General features: G+C 42.8%; 1 protein-coding gene across 7 annotated transcripts in view; it reads left to right on the top strand.

The window, feature by feature from the left end:
- Positions 1-18415, top strand: part of TENM2 (teneurin transmembrane protein 2) — a 1159540-nt gene that overhangs the window by 895418 nt on the left and 245707 nt on the right. For all 7 annotated transcript variants that reach the window (XM_046666360.1, XM_046666359.1, XM_046666362.1 and 4 more), the window contains one exon: positions 16180-16418. In XM_046666360.1, coding sequence (XP_046522316.1) covers positions 16180-16418 — 239 coding nt within the window. The remainder of the gene's footprint in view (positions 1-16179; positions 16419-18415) is intronic.

Below are 18415 nucleotides of genomic sequence, written 5' to 3'. Positions count from 1 at the left end.
TCAGCATGGCTTGCTAAGTGGTGCCACGTCCACGCCTAGGATCCGAACCAACGAAACCCTGGGCCACCAATGCAGAGTGCACAAACTTAACCACTTGGCCGTGGGGGTGGACCCCAGCCTTTTTTATATAACCACTTAACCTCTTGTCAAGCAAAGCCTAAGAGCCAGAAAGGATCCCAGTTCAAGTCCAAGCCTCTGAGATGTCTGTAAAGACAGCCTCCCCCACCAGACTCTCCTTTAGGTTTTGTTTAATTCTGCCACTTGCAAAGAAAATGCCTGAAGGCAGACACCTGCCTTTTAGTCTAACATGCCACCTCCCTGTCAGGCAGCTTTCAATTTACCATACCTCGGCATGTCCAACTGCATCTTCGTCAAGACTTCCAAGATGGCAGTGACAAGCTTTTCGGGTACTTAAGGCAAACATGCATGACAGTTTTCCTTGACACTTGCATTTTTAAAAAGCCTTGCCTGGGGCCCTAGGAAAGCCAGCATTTAAGAAACCAGGAGCCTTTCAAGGAAGCCAAGGTTTCCGAGCCTGCTTCCCTGGGACTAGTTTTGTGACAAGGAAGCTGCACGATTTGCTTGAGAGTATATTAAGTGCTGTGGCAATCTTTACGTGTTGATGCTAAATGATGGCTGCCTTTTTTAATGGCATTTTTTGATGACTGAAATGTATGGATCTGTTCTGTGCATTGTCAGTGGGTATGTGGCTGGCCTACAAACACACTTAAATGGCACACTTCTGCAAAACATTAATCTCTGAGTGTCCAACAGATATATGTAGGCAGGCAGACATGTCACAGGGGTTGCTGTAAAGCTTAATTAATCTCCCTGAAGAGCTTTTATATCATTTCATGAAGAGTGCTAAATAAGAAGAAAATATTGTACCTATGGATATTATATATGTAAAGAAATGTAGATAAATACACTAAGTCTTCTCATATTTGCTTATACCTCAAAGGGTCTGCTGTAAATTCAAATGGGAAAATACATTGTATTAAAGATAACCATCTTTTATTTGAGGGTTAAAAAAAGGAACGGAGCCCCAAACTTAAATGTCAGAAATCTCTACTCACTGTTGATGTGGAAGATACAAATCTGTAATACACAAAAATGAGTAGGGGTTTTCTTTCTTTTTCTTTTTTTTTGTTCTTTTTTTTTCCCCTCTCTCCTCTGCCGGTCCCTGAATCTCTGATAGTTTTGAGGACTTAGAATTGTTGTTAGGTATGCAAGAATTCAGATAAATCAGTTTTGTTTTCCTTTCTAGGCCTTGAAGAAATCCCATAAAATTCGTCCCTTTTAATTTTTATAGCATAAATTTGCCTTCCTTCTTCTTTTTCTCCTTCTTCCCTCCATCCCTCCCTTTACCCAGTGACTATGTCTTGAGAACATACAAAAATGTGGGAAGTAGCCGCTTGAGGGTTTTTTTGGTTTGTTCGTTTTTCATTTCTTTCTGGGGATTAGTGCACTCGTTCAGAAATAGAGGGAAATGAATTCGAACTTCATTTCTCAAAGATGTACCCCATGGAACCCCAGTTTTAAGACTGGGAACGTGGGTTGGTTAAAATTTACGTGGTCAAATAAGTACACAGGATGATAAATACTGTATAGGGAGTACTAGGATATTTAAGATATTAAAGTCTTGTGAAGATACACAGTAATTTCCTTAATTTTGTCAACTCCAGTATTCCCCAAATATCATGGAACACTTTCTATCCCTAAAGACAGTAATACACAAATACACTTGGTGACCCAAAGAATATACTTTGAGACCTTAAATTTCAGACCCTCTCTGATCTCATGACAGAAGTAGGAAGCTCAGAATTTCTTCAAAACCTTGCTGGAAAAGGACTTCATGATTTTGCTTTCTAAGATAAAACATAATTTCTCTTTCGGCCTACACTTTTGAAATTCATCCTCACCCAGACTTGTTAATCAGATTCTTCAACATCTCGGCCTGGTGAGTAAGAGTATTTATAATACAGTGCTCAGAATATGTACTAACAATAAAACTTTTTTATAAAAATGTCACGGATAGATAGCTTTCTTAGAATAGAATCCCTAGTAGACGCTAACTAAAACCTCTTTGCTGAAATGAGAGCCTGTTGATTTGGGTGTGTTAAAACATTTTGTAAGACATGAAGTGTTCTTACTCTTTTTGTGGTTACTGCTACCTGGCTCTTTGCTGATGTTTCTTGTTCTTGCAATTCATTAAAAGTTTTCAAAAACAAGCTCATGACATGGGTAGGATGCAAGGGGACTGGCAAAATATTTAAGGCCAACCAGAATGTGACCCTGCTAGTTCAATGTTGATCATCATTTTCTACATTTATAAAACAGCTAAAGGTTCCTCAAAAGGTTTAACGTAGAATTACCATCTGACCCAGCAATTCCTCTCCCAGGTGTATCTCCAAAAGAGTTAAAAACAGGGCCTCAAATACTTGTACACAAAAACCCAGAGTAGCCAAAGGCTGGAAACATCCACATGGCCACCAGGAGATGAATGGATAAACAAAATGTGGTACAAAAATATACAACGGGATAGTATTCAGCCATAAACAAGAATGAAGTAATAATAAATGCTGTGACAGAGATAAACTGGAAAATATGTGAAGCGAAAGAAGCCAACCATAAAAGGTCCCATGTTATATGACTCTGTATATATGAAATACCCGGAATAGGGAAATCCATAGAGACGGAAATCAGATTAGTGGTTACCAGGAACTGGGAGGAGGACAACAGAGGAACGGGAGTCACTGCTTAATGGGTACAGGGTTTTCTTTTAGGGTGATTAAAATGTTTTGGAACAAAATAGAGGTGGCGGTTGTGCAACATTGTGAATGCACTAAATGCCACCGAATTGTACACTTTGAAAGGGTTAATTTTATCTTATGTGAATTTCACCTCAACAGAAAAAATTTTAATTAATTAACTAATTAATTAAAAGAGAATAGCTAGAGGATCAGTGTGTACCCCTCAGTATGAAAAGTCTACTCAACAGAGAGACAAGATAGTTAGGCTGGAAAATCCTACTCTTGTTCTAGCCTTTTCCAAGGAAAATGCTAGGGAAAAAAATGTCTGTTCCTGAAGCATGCTTTGAATGGTAAACTTTGAAGGCACTACACAAAATACCAGGACATGTGATTTGACTAATACTGGTAAATGGATCCGAGTGTGTAATATGTCAACATCTGGAAGATGGTTAACATCATCCCGGTTCATCCTCATGGCAAATGCAACTCTGCAGGCTTTCCTGAAGTCACTGAAGCACTAAAGATAAGGAAATAAAGAAAGTGTATCAGGCAGGACTCTTTTGTTACAGAGGTGGGGGAGAAAAGGAGAAAGATAAATGGATTCTTCTTTGGGTGAAGGAGGGTAAACCTAAGATTTTTCAGAGACGAAAACCATTCTTTTAAAAGTGATTTGGAAGAGAAAGTGCACCATGAAATCTTCAAGTTTGCAGAGATACCAAAGCTGTGAAGATAAACCCCTCTGTAGGTGGGCAGGGAAGTGACAGATAAGGAGCTAGCACATTTGCCAAAACTTCTTCTAGACTTACAGGAAGAGTATCTCTGAGCTCTTGGTTACAAACCAGGAAGCGGCCCCGAGATTAGTGTAAACGATGCCCGACTGTGTATCCGCCAGTTTGCTGTGGAAAGGTGGGGGGAGGGGGTGGCACTGCAAAACAGACAGCATTACTGAGTAGAATCTTAGAGATTAATCAAAAATGCATTATCCCACTATTTCCAAAACTATTATGAGGTCTCAGCGTAAATAATCAATGTGATTATGGCTAATGTACCTCAAGAATGACAGGAGAGTTGAGGAGAATTCCAACTTAAAAGAACAAGAAAATGGGAAGGCTCTCACAAAGCATGCTAAAAGCCTCCTCTGAATAGAAAGATGAAGGTTTCTCGAAGTATTTAAAATCACCGTGCATAGGCATAGTAAGAACATGGTCTTGTTTACCAAAATCTTGAAAAGCAGAGTGACAGGGCAACCCTGGATGAGGACGCTACAGGACAAATAAATAGAAGTGTTGCATCTGAGAGCAGAGGAAGAAATTTTTAGATTCATCACTTCCTACAGGCAGTTGAAACAAACTTTTCAAGATCTAGATTAGTTCATGCTTTTCATTCATTTGCTAAAAACTGATCGAGCACCAAATATGTGCCAGGCACTCTTCCAGGGTCTGGGGATACAATGATGAGGAAGACTAGATCTGGGCCCTCGAGGAAAGTATGTGCCATTGGGGAAGCAGATAATGAGAAAGGAAATGAATGAGATCGCTACTCAAAGGGATTAGTGTTGAAAGGATCGGGGTGGGGGGGTCTTTGTACCACCACCATCACCCCACCTTCCCCAACAACCAGTCGTTGGAGGTGGGCGGTCCCCGAGCTGCAACCTTGGGCAAGATAGGGTAATGAAATAGTGGGGTGGGAAGGGCTGATCAAGGAAGACTTTCTGAGGAAGTGAGCTTTAAGGGGAGAACTTGAAAGGCCTGAGAAGGAGGAAACAAGCAAAGATCTGAGTTAAGAACTTTCCAGACTGAGGGAAACAATGTGAATACCCTGAGACGGGGAGAAGGTTGGCTTCCTTGAGGAACAGCAAGAAGTATGGTGGAAGCCTCGAGAGCAGAGTGAGTGGAGGCAAGGAAGAGATGAGAGAGACCATAACAAGGTGCCTTGTAGGCCACGATGAGGAGCTGGATTACTTCTAAGTATAAAGGAACTGGAAGATTTTAAGCAGGAGAGTAATATGATTTGGTTTGTGTTTATAGACAATAACTAGCTCCTGTGTAGAAAATGGCTATAAAGGTCCAAAGTGGAAACAGAGAGGCCTGTTTAGAGGCTGCCAATGCAGTAGGCCAGGCACAAGGTGTAAAAGGTGATAAGAGGACAGATATGCTTTGGAGGCAGAGAGAAAATTGATGATTGATCAGATGTGAGGGAAGGACAGGGACCATAGTGAAACCTAGTGAGGTAAGTGGCATGGCGCGCAGCCAGATGCCACCCTCCAGGACTGGAGCACACATTCCCTCTTATTTGCTGAGAGTGTTGGCAGCCAACAGATCTCAGCCATGTCCCTCTCTGAGACTGGACTTCAGCTGGGGACAGCCCACATCCAATGACTAGTTCATGAGGATATTAAGGCGCAACCCTCTCAGCTCAAATTGGAGCAACTCTGCAGAGCCATCCCAGCTCCAGAGCTCCCCATGAGCCTAATCAAGGGCCCTCTGCAACAGCGTCACATTTCAGTTTCTCTTCCTGCTCAGCCTGCGTCCTTCACTCCCTCACGGGTGGCGTTCACAAAGCACTTCCTAACATACTTCCTGCATGCAGGTTTTTCTTCCTCAGAGTCTGCTCCCTGAGGGCAGCACCTGCGCAACAGATAGTGATGACTTCTTTAACTAATATGGGTGAAACCTGAAGGAGAAGGATATTTTGGAGTGAAAATCGAGTTGTGTTCTGGTCATGCTAAACTTGAGATGTTTAATGATATGCAAATATAGATAGAGTAATAGGTGCAATATTGAGGGGTGGCTAGAACATTCTAGACAGAAACCAAAACCCTCAAGGCAGAGGGCGAAGAAAACAGCCAAGCCTTTTCATCAGAGAGGACTGGACTAAATTCTCCGTGAGTCTATTCTACTATAGTCGTCTTTTAGATTGAATGCTCCTAAATCTGCTTTCTCTGTTCAAAGAGAAGACACAGTTTAAAGCCCTTTGTATCTGGACTAAAATCCACATTCCATGCCTTGAAAACCATTCACAATGTAGTCTTCCATCATGCACACCTCTTCTTCCTACCACTCACCCCCTGGGTCACTGTGCTCCAGCCACAGTGTTCTCTCACATCCTCAAAAATTAGAGCTTTCCCATCTTGGGGCCTTCGTACATGCTGTTTCCTCTGCCTGGGATGCTATTTTCACCACTCCTTACATGATTAGCTGCTTCTTATCATCAGCCCTCCCCTTTTTGATCATGTCCTCAGAGAGGAGTGACCACACTAAGGTAGTCCCACATTCTCTCTAAGTTCCTTGTTTCCTTCATAGCACTTCTCACAATTTCTAATTATTTCATATATTTGTTAGTTTACCTGGACTTGAGTTTTGTTTATTCAGTCTATCTCGCCAATTCGAAATTCCTCATGAGGATAAGGACTTATTCACCATTGTATCCACGTGCTCAATAAATATTGGGTGACTCGTGACTTCGTATTTTAGATATTGTATTCTTTCCAAGGACGAGGGGGAATACAGTAGATATATGTGTTAAACACCTTCTGTGGGCCAGCTTCTGTGCTTACAAATTGGGTTCAGCCTTTCAGCCTTTCAGCCTTTTCAACAGTTCTGTAACATAGATATTATTTACCCATTTTTAAGAAGAGGCATAAGGAGATTAATTGGCTTTCCCAAAATCGTGCACTTCCGGTGGAGTTGAGATTTGAGTCCCGATGTGCCTCACTCGAAAGCGTGTACATTTTCCACTCTGCCATATTGTCTGTGTCCCTTCAGCAGACATTTGAGCACCTACTATGAACAGAGAAAAATACTAGGAAACAAAAGATATAGGTCCTGCCTTTGAGAAGCTTGTAATTTGACTGGAGAGACAAGGCAGACACACAGGACAAATGTAATAGCATGAAGCAGAATATGATAAAGGGATATACCCTAAGGTTCCTTTCAGCTCAAAAATTCTTCGACTCTCTGAATGGTACAGGCAATAAATGCAATGGGAGAAATCATTCTGCTCTTTGATTGTATCTGATGGTGTGTATTCTTTCTTCATCTACCTCTGGCTGCCAGTGAGCACAAATGCAAGTCTATTTGAAATGGCTGTCTCTATACTCCCATATTATAGTGGATGGTGAATTCAAGGTCAAGTTTGAAGTCAAAGTCAGAAATCTTTGTTTTCTTCCTCTGCTATATCAAGACTCTTACCAATTAACTTGAAAAAAGTCAACAAGTTAACAACTCCAGGGGGAAAACAAAGACTCCTTATCTCATCCCAAAGACTCTGAAATGGATTTGCTCACAAAACACCAGGTTTCTTTAGTGACCTCCAGAGACCTTGCCTGTCACATGAAGCAGTATATCATTTCATGGGGGGTGGGGAGGAGTTTTACCATGAAAAGTGCTATGTTATATCACAGTGTGACATTATTTAAATATCAAGTCGAAGCTTCTATTTAGAAAACGGAAGGCAATAAATTGAGTTGCTAATTATTCCAGCTGTGAGTATTTTTGGTATGACTGCAAATTTTGAAGAGGGCAAAATAGAGGATTTTCCTGTTGTTCATGGCATATGCAAATGCAGTGACGGTCCCCTATGATCTAAAAGGTTCAGGGATCAGAAACCTTGAAAGCCTACTTTTCATTTTATCAAAATTGGTTTGAGTCTAAGCTTAGGGAATCATGATATGAAATGCGCTTTTAATTATCCTAATTGGGTTATTGCCTTCTTTTTCAAACTTGGAAAGTAGCAATTTTAAACAACATTTTTAAAGTTTTATTTTAAAAGCAACAGTTCGCTTCTCAACCCAAGCATAAATTCCCAACTGGAAGAAGAGAACAAGTACATTAGTAATATCCTCAATCCCTTTCTTTCCTAATTATTTTTGAGGGGTGAGGGTACCTGCAAAGCTCTAGTCACTGTGCTAATTAGAACGACTCATTCAACAAATATTTTAAATGAGCTGGGCACTGGGCTAGGGCATGGAGATCCGGTAAAGAGCGAGATAGACATGATTCCTGCCTTCAAGCAATTAGTTGACATTTATTGACCATTCACTGGACATCAAGCTCAGTGTTACACATTTCACGTGAAGAAACTCACCCCATCCCCCCAACAAGACCATAAAGTAGGTACTAGCATTCTCTCACTTTACAGTTGAGGCCACTGGGACCTAGAGAGGTTGAGTAACCTGTCCACTGTCACACAGTGATAAGTATAGGTGCCAGCATCCAAACCTTGGTCATCCAAGTCCAGAATCTGCTTCATAGTGCCTCCTTGGTATGATCCTGTTGGTCTCAAAAATAATTAAATTAATGATAGTAATAATAATAAAGGAATGTTTAGATGTAGGGAAAAAGTCTGACTCTAAGCTTCAAATGTTTACCAGTCTACCTCTCAAGAGTATAGGAGACTTTTGCTTTCTACTCTTTTAAATTTATGTACTTGATTTTTTTTTATGATGTATACATTTTCCATTTGCAAACAGGGAAATAAAGGCAGAACACTTGAGAGATTACTTCGCTTGCTGTTCAAGAAGTGGCTGAGCAGTACAGTGTCCAATGTCATCTTTCTTGTTCTCGCTCAGGCTTTCTCCATCTCATCCTGTATGCTTCTCTTTCTGTTTTTCTCGCCTCTCTTTCTCTCCATGCCCCATGTCTCTCGGTCTCTCAGGAACCCACTCATCGAGTTCCCCCCCACCACCACCATTCCTTTCCGTGTTGGAGAGTGTAATAATGATGCCAGAAAGTGTGGTGGTGATTTAACCTCTCTCCAGCTACATGTTTTATTATAACTCCTGAAAACCTAATTACAGTAACTTTACATGCTACACTACCCTTTATGGGCTGCCTCTTTATTAAACTTACTCCTTTAGAGACAATAAAGCTGATGCTTCAAAGGACATGGCCAGGACCAGTAAGATGTGATGAAATCTCGCGTTTTCTAGTGCCCACCTGCTCTCCCTCACTGATCACCACGCCACCACTCCTGGTGGATTTCTGCCTCTCTCCTTTCTCTGGCTTTTTATCAAATTTCAGCAACTGCATGTATGATATTAAAAATCTTTTAGGGATTAATGGGCTGTGTATCAATATTTTCATCCACTACCCTGAATGCCTGTGAGTTTATTTACTGGGGAGGTCAATTTTCTCAGTAGAACAACAGTGAACACCTGGTTTCCCTGATAACCAGCACTGCTTTTTTGCACACGGCGCTATGTTGAGACCATTCAAGGCTCCCTCTCGGTTTCAAGAGAACGTTTGCTGCGGCTGACTTCGTGAGCAGAAGAGAACACGCCTGTACTGTTAGTCATTAGTTGTCCTGTTAGCTGAATGGTACCCTGTGATGAGATAGTGGGAGACAGATTAAGTGAGAGGAAGAGAGAGGAAAAAACAAAACTTTGACCTTTGGAGTGGAGGAAGTACAATTATTTGTATAGTACATTTCTGTTTTGAAGCCCTGCTGGGATTTCCCCCTGGGCAGAAAGCCAACCCAACAGAAAATAGGGAGACCGCCTCTTAGGATCCCACTGGTTGCAAACTGAAAATGGTACTTGGTGTTAAGGGATTTTTATGTATTTGTTTCTTTCTTTCTTTGGTAGGTTTTGAGGTTAATGAGTGAATTTCCTTGTGATTGACTCAGAAAAAAAGGAAGAGAAATCTTTTCCTCTTTCCTTGGAAGGGGGCTCCAGTAGTTCAGCCAGCCACTGCTTCTCAAAGCGTCTACTCGAGATTCGTCAAGCTCCTTCTGTATCATAAGAATAAAATGAAATTCACAGCCTTTTGAATGGATGGGGTCCTTCTTGCATGGATGCTATGCATGAGTTTCTTGTTTGTTCGACTTCTTTTTAAAATCTGCCATGGTTGTTTAATCACAGAAAATGTATGCCCTTAATTTTCTAAGCCAATTTGAAGCAAAAGCCCGGTTTGCCAAGATTCTGCCTCAAATGAATGTCTTTGCTGTCATGTAAAGCGCATGGGAGAATGGCTGTTAGGTATGCTCTCTCTCTTTCTCTCTCTCATTTTTTATTAAACCGTTTTGTTTCCACATGAGGAAAAAGTGGTGACATTTACCAAAAAGATTAATAGTTTAGGGTGAAGTGGTGATCACTGTATTCTTAAGAAGTCACTGGGGCCTCGGGTACAGAGATGAGGACATAGAGGATCCCCTCCTCTCTTACCCTGACACTCAGTTCGACAGCCATGCTGAGCCCCTGACCTGTGCCAGGCGGGATGCCGGGTGTGGGCACCGAAGCTCCCATAACCCACACGGCTGGGAAGGGAAAGAAGTGTTCAAGCTCTTCTTTGATGTTTTTGTAAGACATCAAGGACTGGCTTTCTCTATCCCTCCGAGTGTTAGCAAACTCCAAGGACAGCACTTGGGGCCCCTCATTTGCCTTTCCTTTCCGAGGCACAAGTGGCCAATTTTGAGAGCAATTGAGTTGTGCTTGAAAAATGTCAAGTGCGTTTGGAAACTCCACATTTTTGCTGACGCCTGGAGTCCTGCGCTGAGCTACTTCCACGGCCGACCGCTGGGAAGAAGTTCAGTTGGGGCATCATAAATGATTCGGCGGCGCATACTGAGCAGGCCCCCGAGGGGGAAAAGCTGTCTTGATAGCCAGTTCAGGGAAAAATCAGGAGAAGTCCCCTAAGCCTTCTTGGTCCTCCCAGTGACCAGCTGGCCAGACCATTGCTTTGTGGTCTCGCTTCATTTTCTTTATCTTTTTTCCTGCCACATGTGACTGCAATCTTCGGGTGAATCAGAGCTTGCGTTTTTTCGTTTTGTTATTATGAAAATTTTCAGACATACAGAAAAGCTGGAAGAATAGTATGACGTAAGAATAACCACCTAGTTTCAACAATTGCTATCATTTCACCACATTTGCCTTATCTACCTGCAGAGAGAGAGATCTTTTTGCTGAATCATTTGAAAGTTAAGTGTAGATTTCATGATGCCTCACCCCTAAAGACATCAGTATTCGAACCTTACATTTTAAAAAATATATCTACTGACCATCTAGCATGGTCTCCTTAAGTTAGACACATTTGAAGTTGCAAAAATGGTTAGGGTAGAGTTTCTTAAACTGTAACATACGTTAGAACCACCTAGGGAGCTTGTTAACAGCTCCACTCCCAAACCCGAGGCCTGGGTTTGGATGGAGCTCAGGAATTTGGACTTTTCTAGCAGAACACTCAAGTGATCCTAAAGCAGTTTTATGGGACACAGTCTGAAGATCACTTCTTTAGAATCCTTCTTTTTGTGTTTGTAGGCTGAATTTAATCTTCTAAAGATTTGTAGCACCAGAGTGTAACTGTATTGTGTGAGAAACAGGAGTCTACGTATCTTTGGTACCTTGGTTTAATAATTTTAAGTACCAGAAACTAGAAAGGAGGGACGTGATAACTAAGTGAGTTTCATTTAGCAATGATCATCAGATGCCACAATATCAATGAGTGGTCTGAGAGATCGATGCTGCAAAAGTTAATGCAGTGATAAAAGCTATATGGGTTGTTTTTTTCCGTGGAGGGATCTGGCCTTGTACGTCGAAATATAGACACTGGCCTGTGTGTACATATGCAAACTTGTAACTCTGGAAAGCAGAAGTCAACGTGGCAGAAGAAATTTCAATTTAAAAATTAAAAGTGTTCACAGTATTGTCCTTTTAGCATTCATTATTTTGGCCTTGGAAAGGTTGTAGGTCATTCATTTAACAAAGATTTGTTGAGCGTCCACTGTGTGCCAGGCTCTATTCTAGATTTTAGGATATAGCATTGAACAAGTCAGACAAAATACTGATTATTTGGGGGCTGATTATTTTAAACTTCATAGAAATTCAATTCTATTGATGACAATACACAATACATAAATTTATATATAATGAAGAAAAATAAAGCATTATAACAGGATGGAGAATGGCAGAGAAAAAAAGCGAGGGGGCCAGGGAAGACCTTTCTGAGGAAGTGATGCTGGAGCAGAGTGATAAATGATGTCACAAAACAAGCTATGCAGATATTTCCAGGCAGAGGGAACAGCAAGTGCAAAGGCCCTGACACAGGAATGTGTAGGATGTGATGTGATGAGGAACAGCAAAAGGACAATGTAACTGATGGGAGGATAAAGTGGTAGAAGATGCAGTTGGAGAGGTGGCCGAGGGCAGATCATGGAATGCATTATAGACCACGGGAAGGACTTCTGAATTTATTCTGTGTTATTGAAAGCCTTTATTTATTTGTTTGTTTGGGGGGAGGTTGTTTGTTTATTTGGTCCTATGTCACCCCACGTGACATATGACATATGACATAATCTGACTTCCTTTTTAGAAGGAACTGTGGAAAAGAGATTGGATTGTCAAGAGGACAATTTTAGGATCTCATGAAGCAATTCCATACACAAGAAATAATAACTATATCCTTCTATTCTTATAAATGAGTGCATTAAAAAATAACGTTGAAGCCAATTCAAACTACATCTTCATCTTGTGATTTCTCTCAGGTTGCTAAAACATTCTTGTTTCTAATTTACTAATTCTATCCACAGCTATGACTGATGTTCAACACCGATGTTTAGGCTCTAGAGATACCAAGAGTGGTATCTACCAGTATCAAGTGTCAAGGACTTCACAATTTGATCTGCAGTAGGTACATTAATTATTAAGATGACTAGTATGTTAATATCTATATTATGCCAAGAGTATAAATAAATTCTTGACTACACGAAGTGATGGGGGTGAGGGCACATTAGAATAGTTTCTCAGGTAGGCGGTTGAAAGGTGAGTAGGAGTTGGCTGGGGTGGGGGTGGGGTGGGTGGGGGAGCTCAGGAAAAGCTATTTCAGAGAGCACTGCACATCATGTCCAAGGGCACAGCAGCACAAACGGGCTGGGAAGGAAAGATGCATCTTTTGGTGTAGATTTTAGTGGGAGCTGGAGCACAAGATCGGAGATGAGGAGTAAAAAGTTGGGTAGTGGTCGTAAAGAGACAGGTCCCTTTTTAGAGATGGAGATTTAGGTTTCTGCTTTGGGGCACTGGAGCATCCTCAGGGATTTCTAAGCCAGGGCATGATGGCATGTGTGGTTTGAGAAGAAAAGTGGTGGGGGGGCTGGAGAGGAGGGTTGGTAGGAGAGGTTTTCAGAAATAAAACTCATGGGATTCTTTAACCCATTGTGTGGGAGGAGGTCAGGGAAAGGGAGGAAGTGAAAATGACTGTAGTTTATTGGGCAACTGGGAATAACAGGAGTTCAGGAGGAGTGTGTTTGGGGAGGGGTAGGAAAAGAGCCTGTGCTGGATTGTAACTTGCTTGATAGAGAGATGAAATGTAGAGGAAGAGATGCCCAATACTCAACTGGAATGTGGGTCTGGACCTTAGGGAAGCAGCTGGGCTGGAATGGAGCTCCTCAGTCGTATCCGTGATGGCTGAAGCCATGGGAATGGGTGAGATCTCTGTGGGAGTGAGAACGAGTGTTCATATATTTTTAAATACTCATTAAATTACTCATTAACAATGACTTACAGTGTCTTTCCTTTGATTTTCTACTTTCACTACCCACTCCTAGAAAAGTGTTCAAGAAATAAAATTGAAGTCGTTCTAAATCAAATCCCAGAGTTTTTCCATCAGCCTGGCTTTCTGGTGTGCATATGTTCGAGCTTAATTATAAGGCCGTGGACTATTATTTAGTGATTTGGAGAACTCTTCAGGTGTTTGTTCAACATTTGTCAAGCTTTAAATTAAAACTCATGTTTCAGGCTCCTTCTGTTGCTCTGAAGAATTGATAATAAAAGTTACTCATAATGTATTGAGAGCGCTTATGTGAGACACACCCTTGGTTAAGTGCCTTTTCTGCATGATCTTACGTGATCCTCACCGCAGCCTGTGCTGTGATGCGAGGCACCTGTGCTATTATTACCCATTTTACAGATGAGGACATGGAGGCCCTCAAGAGCAGCATTAGGTAACTTACATGAGCGTACTTGTCCAGGAATGGCACTGCCAGGACTCCAACCAGGTGTATCTTGCTTCAAAAGCCTGCTCTAAACACTCTGCCTACTGCCTCCTCTTCCAAGACTCTTTTAGTCTGGAGCATTAAAAGAAAGCTGTTGGACAAGCAATATAAAGCCTTATTTATGGAATCAAACCTCCTGGCTTTATTCAGATCATTGAACATATTTATCCTACAAATAAAGTTTAAATATCAGTTGTTGATTTTAATGTTAGCTAGGTTAAATAATTCACTAATCAGATACTCATTTTCTGACATGATTATCAGTCATATCAAGATCATTTGATCCTTGTCAAGGATTAATGCTTTCAAGGTTTTATCTGGAAGCAGCCAAGACACAAATATTTGTAATGACAGTGACCTTGCCTCGGAATCCCACTGGGAAAGCCCACTAACCTCACATGCAGGGGCAGCGCGGTATAGTAGGTCCAGTTAGAGCTTCTGGAGGCAGGCAGACTGAAGTCTGATCCCAGCAACCCAACTTGCTAACTCTGAGCTTCAGCTTTGTCACGTGCAAAACTGTGATAATAATAGTGCCCACTTCATAGAGTTGATGTGAGCTTTAGTGGCAAGTAAAACGTTTAACATTCTAACGGCCACATAGTATGTGGTCCCAAAATATAGTTGCACCTACTGAAGACTTGAAGAGAGAAGAAACACCTGTGTAATATTTTGGAATCTTCGAATTGAAGCTGAGTAAAATCACAGAACAATGAAGGAACTCCACTCAGTCATTCAAGTCTCCCCTGCATGCTGAATTTGAGATAGGTGCTGGGAACATAAAGATGAACAAGGTATAAAATAAGACACAGTCGCCAGCCTCCAGCTGCTCAGACTCCAGATTCTTCTTAACCCATGCTTTGAAGTCCACTGTATATTTCTTGGAGGACAAGACATCATTTTCCTTTTTTTTCTTTTTTTAAAGCTTCAGTACATGGTTGTGTATCCTAGTTGTTAGTTTTAGTTCTCTATATGAGCCGCTGTCACAGTATGACAACTGACAGCTGGGTGGTGTGGTTCCACGACCAGGAAACAAACCCAGGCCATGGTGGTGAGAGAGCAGAATCTTAACCACTAAACCACCGGGGCTGGCTCAAGACATCATTCTAAACAAAGTATGGCAAGTCACACTTGAAGTCTTATAAACAGCACACATATGAGAGAGAAAATTGGGCTGGCCTGGTGGCACAGAGGTTAGGTTCACACATTCTGCTTCGGTGGCCCGAGGTTCACCGGTTCGGATCCCAAGTGTGGACCTATGCACTGCTTGTCAAGCCATGCTGTGGCAGACGTCCCACATATAAAGTAGAGGAAGATGGGCATGGATGTTAGCTCAGGGCCAGTCTTCCTCAGCAAGAAAAAAAAGAGGAGGATTGGTGGCAGATGTTAGCCCAGGGCTAATCTTCCTCAAAAAAAGAGAGAGAGGGGGGCTGGCCCCGTGGCCGAGTGGTTGGGTTCACGCGCTCCGCTGCAGGCCGCCCAGTGTTTCGTTGGTTCGAGTCCTGGGTGCAGACATGGCACTGCTCACCGGGCCACGCTGAGGCAGCGTCCCACATGCCACAGCTGGAGGGACCCACAGCGAAGAATATACATCTGTGTACTGGGGTGCTTTGGGGAGAAAAAGGAAAAAAATAAAATCTTTAAAAAAAAAAAGAGAGAGAGAGAAAATCTATTGTCATAGAACTGATGGTCCCTGAAGTGTCCTTGGTGTGACAGTCTCCTGATCCCTGAGGAAGGGTTGTGTTAGGTGTCAATAGTAGACTCCGTTGCCCTGTTGTCACATCATAGCTGCAGTGACCAAGGGCACCTTGTTCAATTGGCAAGCAAAGACGTTTCCAAAGAAAGAACTATGATCACATTACCTAGAGAGGTGGTCTCAGAACAGGAAGCAGGATGGAGAGGGGAGCACAGCCCAGGAACAAGGCTCAAGAGAGACAGTTTAGGCTAACACTTAAGAGCACAGACTTTAGCGGAAGACAGAGCTAAGATTTAAAGCCTCTCACAGTTGTTTGACTTCACCAAGACTGATTTCTCATGTATTAAATGGGGATATAATATTTAGTTTGTAAGTAGCTGTGATGGTATATTTCAAGTGCCTTTAAATAGTCGGTTCTAATACATGATATTGTCTGGCAGCAGCAGCAGCAGCAGCAGCAGACACCATCTCCCATTGACAAACAGTAACTCAGTTTCCGTATTTGCTTTGAATACTGTGCAGCATCGTCATGGAAGATAAAATCTAGAAGTATATGTGAAAGCATAAAATGATGCAAGTTTATGCAATTAATTTATGTCCTCATCAAATGTACTGTTCACCCCTTTGTCCATGACGAGGCAGGGCAGTTAACTAGGACTATATCAAGCAGAATGAAAGAAAACCATCTAAAGCAGCTGTGCATTCCTCATTGGCCGCCCATGTTGATCCTGACTGTTTCCCTTTTCCTGGCAGGCACTTTCTCTTTAAGACCTCCTCGGGAAGCACACCCCTGTTCAGCAGCTCTTCTCCGGGATACCCTTTGACCTCAGGAACCGTTTACACACCACCGCCCCGCCTGCTCCCCCGGAATACCTTCTCCAGGAAGGCCTTCAAGCTGAAGAAGCCCTCCAAATACTGCAGCTGGAAATGCGCCGCCCTGTCTGCCATTGCCGCCGCCCTCCTCTTGGCTATTCTGTTGGCGTATTTCATAGGTAAGTCGGGGCAGCCTGCTCCCGACCCAGGCTGTGAGAAGGTGGGGGAGAGGTCATGGTCTTCTGAATGTAGAAGCCCTCTTTTGTCTGTACAATTTGCTTGTTGGCTCCTGAAAGACATAAAAATGAGTGATGGATGGGAGTGATTTTTCCCTCCTGAAATCCACTTAAATCTGATGAGTTTCTCCTTCATGATTCTAAATGACATTTATCTGATGTGAAATTAAGCATCCTTACTGTATTCTTTCTTGGAGAGACGCTGAAAATTGTCATTCCTGCAAACCCATCCCTCACTCCCAAAGTAGCCTTCTAGTCTCCTCCATCATTGGATTTTAACCCAGGTCTGTGCACTGAAATTCATGCAACACTGGTTAACTTCAGCCAGAAATTGAATAGAAGAACAGTGATCAGCATGCCTGGGCACATCTTGATTCAAAGGAAAGCTAAAGTAGCTAGCTTATTTTCAGAGCTGGGGAACAGAAACAGGATTGAGAGACCAGAGCACCCAACAAGGTCTTTGTACAGAATCAAGACCCCCAGACACAGTGGATCTTGTCCACATCCCCTCCTTTGCCTCTGTTCCTTAAGCCTTAACTCAAATCTTACCACATGTTATGAATCAGAATCAGGTTCACCTCCCACACCAGCTGTGCTTCTGGGAACTCAGAGTATGACTTAGGGTAGCAGATTGATGAAGCTGCTGGGGTATCTTTCTTCCCATGCCAAGAATGTTGATGTGCATCCATGGGGTGTAGCCATGTAACTGTGGAAATCCTCAGATGCCAAGAGCTCAGGGGCAAGATGCCACATGCATATGAGCATCCTGGGCTGAACACAAAGCCTGCTCGCAGCTCCTGGCCCCAGCGAAGAGCCCCAGTGCCGCTGCTCTGTCAACTGAACTTGCCAATGGCAGATCTCCTGGCCCAGGCACAGGCCACGGTGACGTTTGTTAAAGTTTATTTGTAACACTTGATGGTTCTGGCTTGGTTTCAGGGCAGCTATGACAGGCCTCCCTAGTTTGGCTGTGCCGTGTTGCAAAGCAAACCTATAAAACACCAGCAAAAAGATGCCGACTCCAAAACAGGTCTCAACACTTATGTTCAAACCCCTCCCATTGAAGAGAAAAAAAAAGGCAACCCTGATCATCCTGGCTTTGCCCCTTCTCCTAACAAAAGCCCTGCTTTCTCCCTCAGAAATGGGGGCTTGCACGCTTCCTTCATCCTCAGGCAGCCAGCATGGTGCCTGCCAGAGAAGGAACTGGCCCAGGACTTCCCAGACCATTCTATCCAAGCTTGCCTGATGGCAAGGGAGGGTGACTCCAGACACCTGGGGCCTTGCCCAGGGCAGACTTTTACAAGCTAAAAGTTGATGAGAAGTTTCCACTCTCTCCCGTAATGTCACTATGCTCATCTTAATAAGGAAAAAGAAATTTTTACATTCCTTACCAGTTGCATCTCTCATGGAATGCCCTCTGAAAGTGAGAAAATTGACACTCCAGGGAAAGGCACCATGTTTATCTGGGGCTTTGCAAAAAACCTTTGTCCTCTTAACCCCAGCTCTACATGGGGACCGAGGCCTGAGACCCATGCACCCCTAATTCAAAGTCATGTCAGTTTCTCACTTACCTCTTGATGAAGGATGGAGTAATGGACTGACTTGAGGGAGGGGGAGGGCATCTGTTGCACCTCAATCACTCGAGTAGAATCTTCTCTGTCATTAAACGTAGTTTTGTGTGCTTCCCCAGGTAGATGTTTGAGGAAGGGAGGGACTGGGTGGAAGCAAATTGAATTGCCTTCAGGGTCTTTGCATGATTTGGCTTTGTGTCAGAAACTTCAGAAAGGGCCCATGAGCTCACTTCTCAGGCTTAATGTTCTGCTGGGCTGGTGGGCACCATGGGGAGCCCAGATACAGAATTGAGGCACTGCCAGCCTTTGCCGATACGGTCCCCCGTGTACCTCCTATTTCACTTGCAGGGGAGAGATAGATGGCTACTGCCT

The sequence above is a fragment of the Equus quagga genome, chromosome 7 (genome assembly GCF_021613505.1).
Source record: "Equus quagga isolate Etosha38 chromosome 7, UCLA_HA_Equagga_1.0, whole genome shotgun sequence".
Lineage (NCBI taxonomy): Eukaryota > Metazoa > Chordata > Mammalia > Perissodactyla > Equidae > Equus > Equus quagga.
Note: the sequence above shows the minus strand (reverse complement) of the source record. Positions and strands in the feature narration are given on the sequence as shown.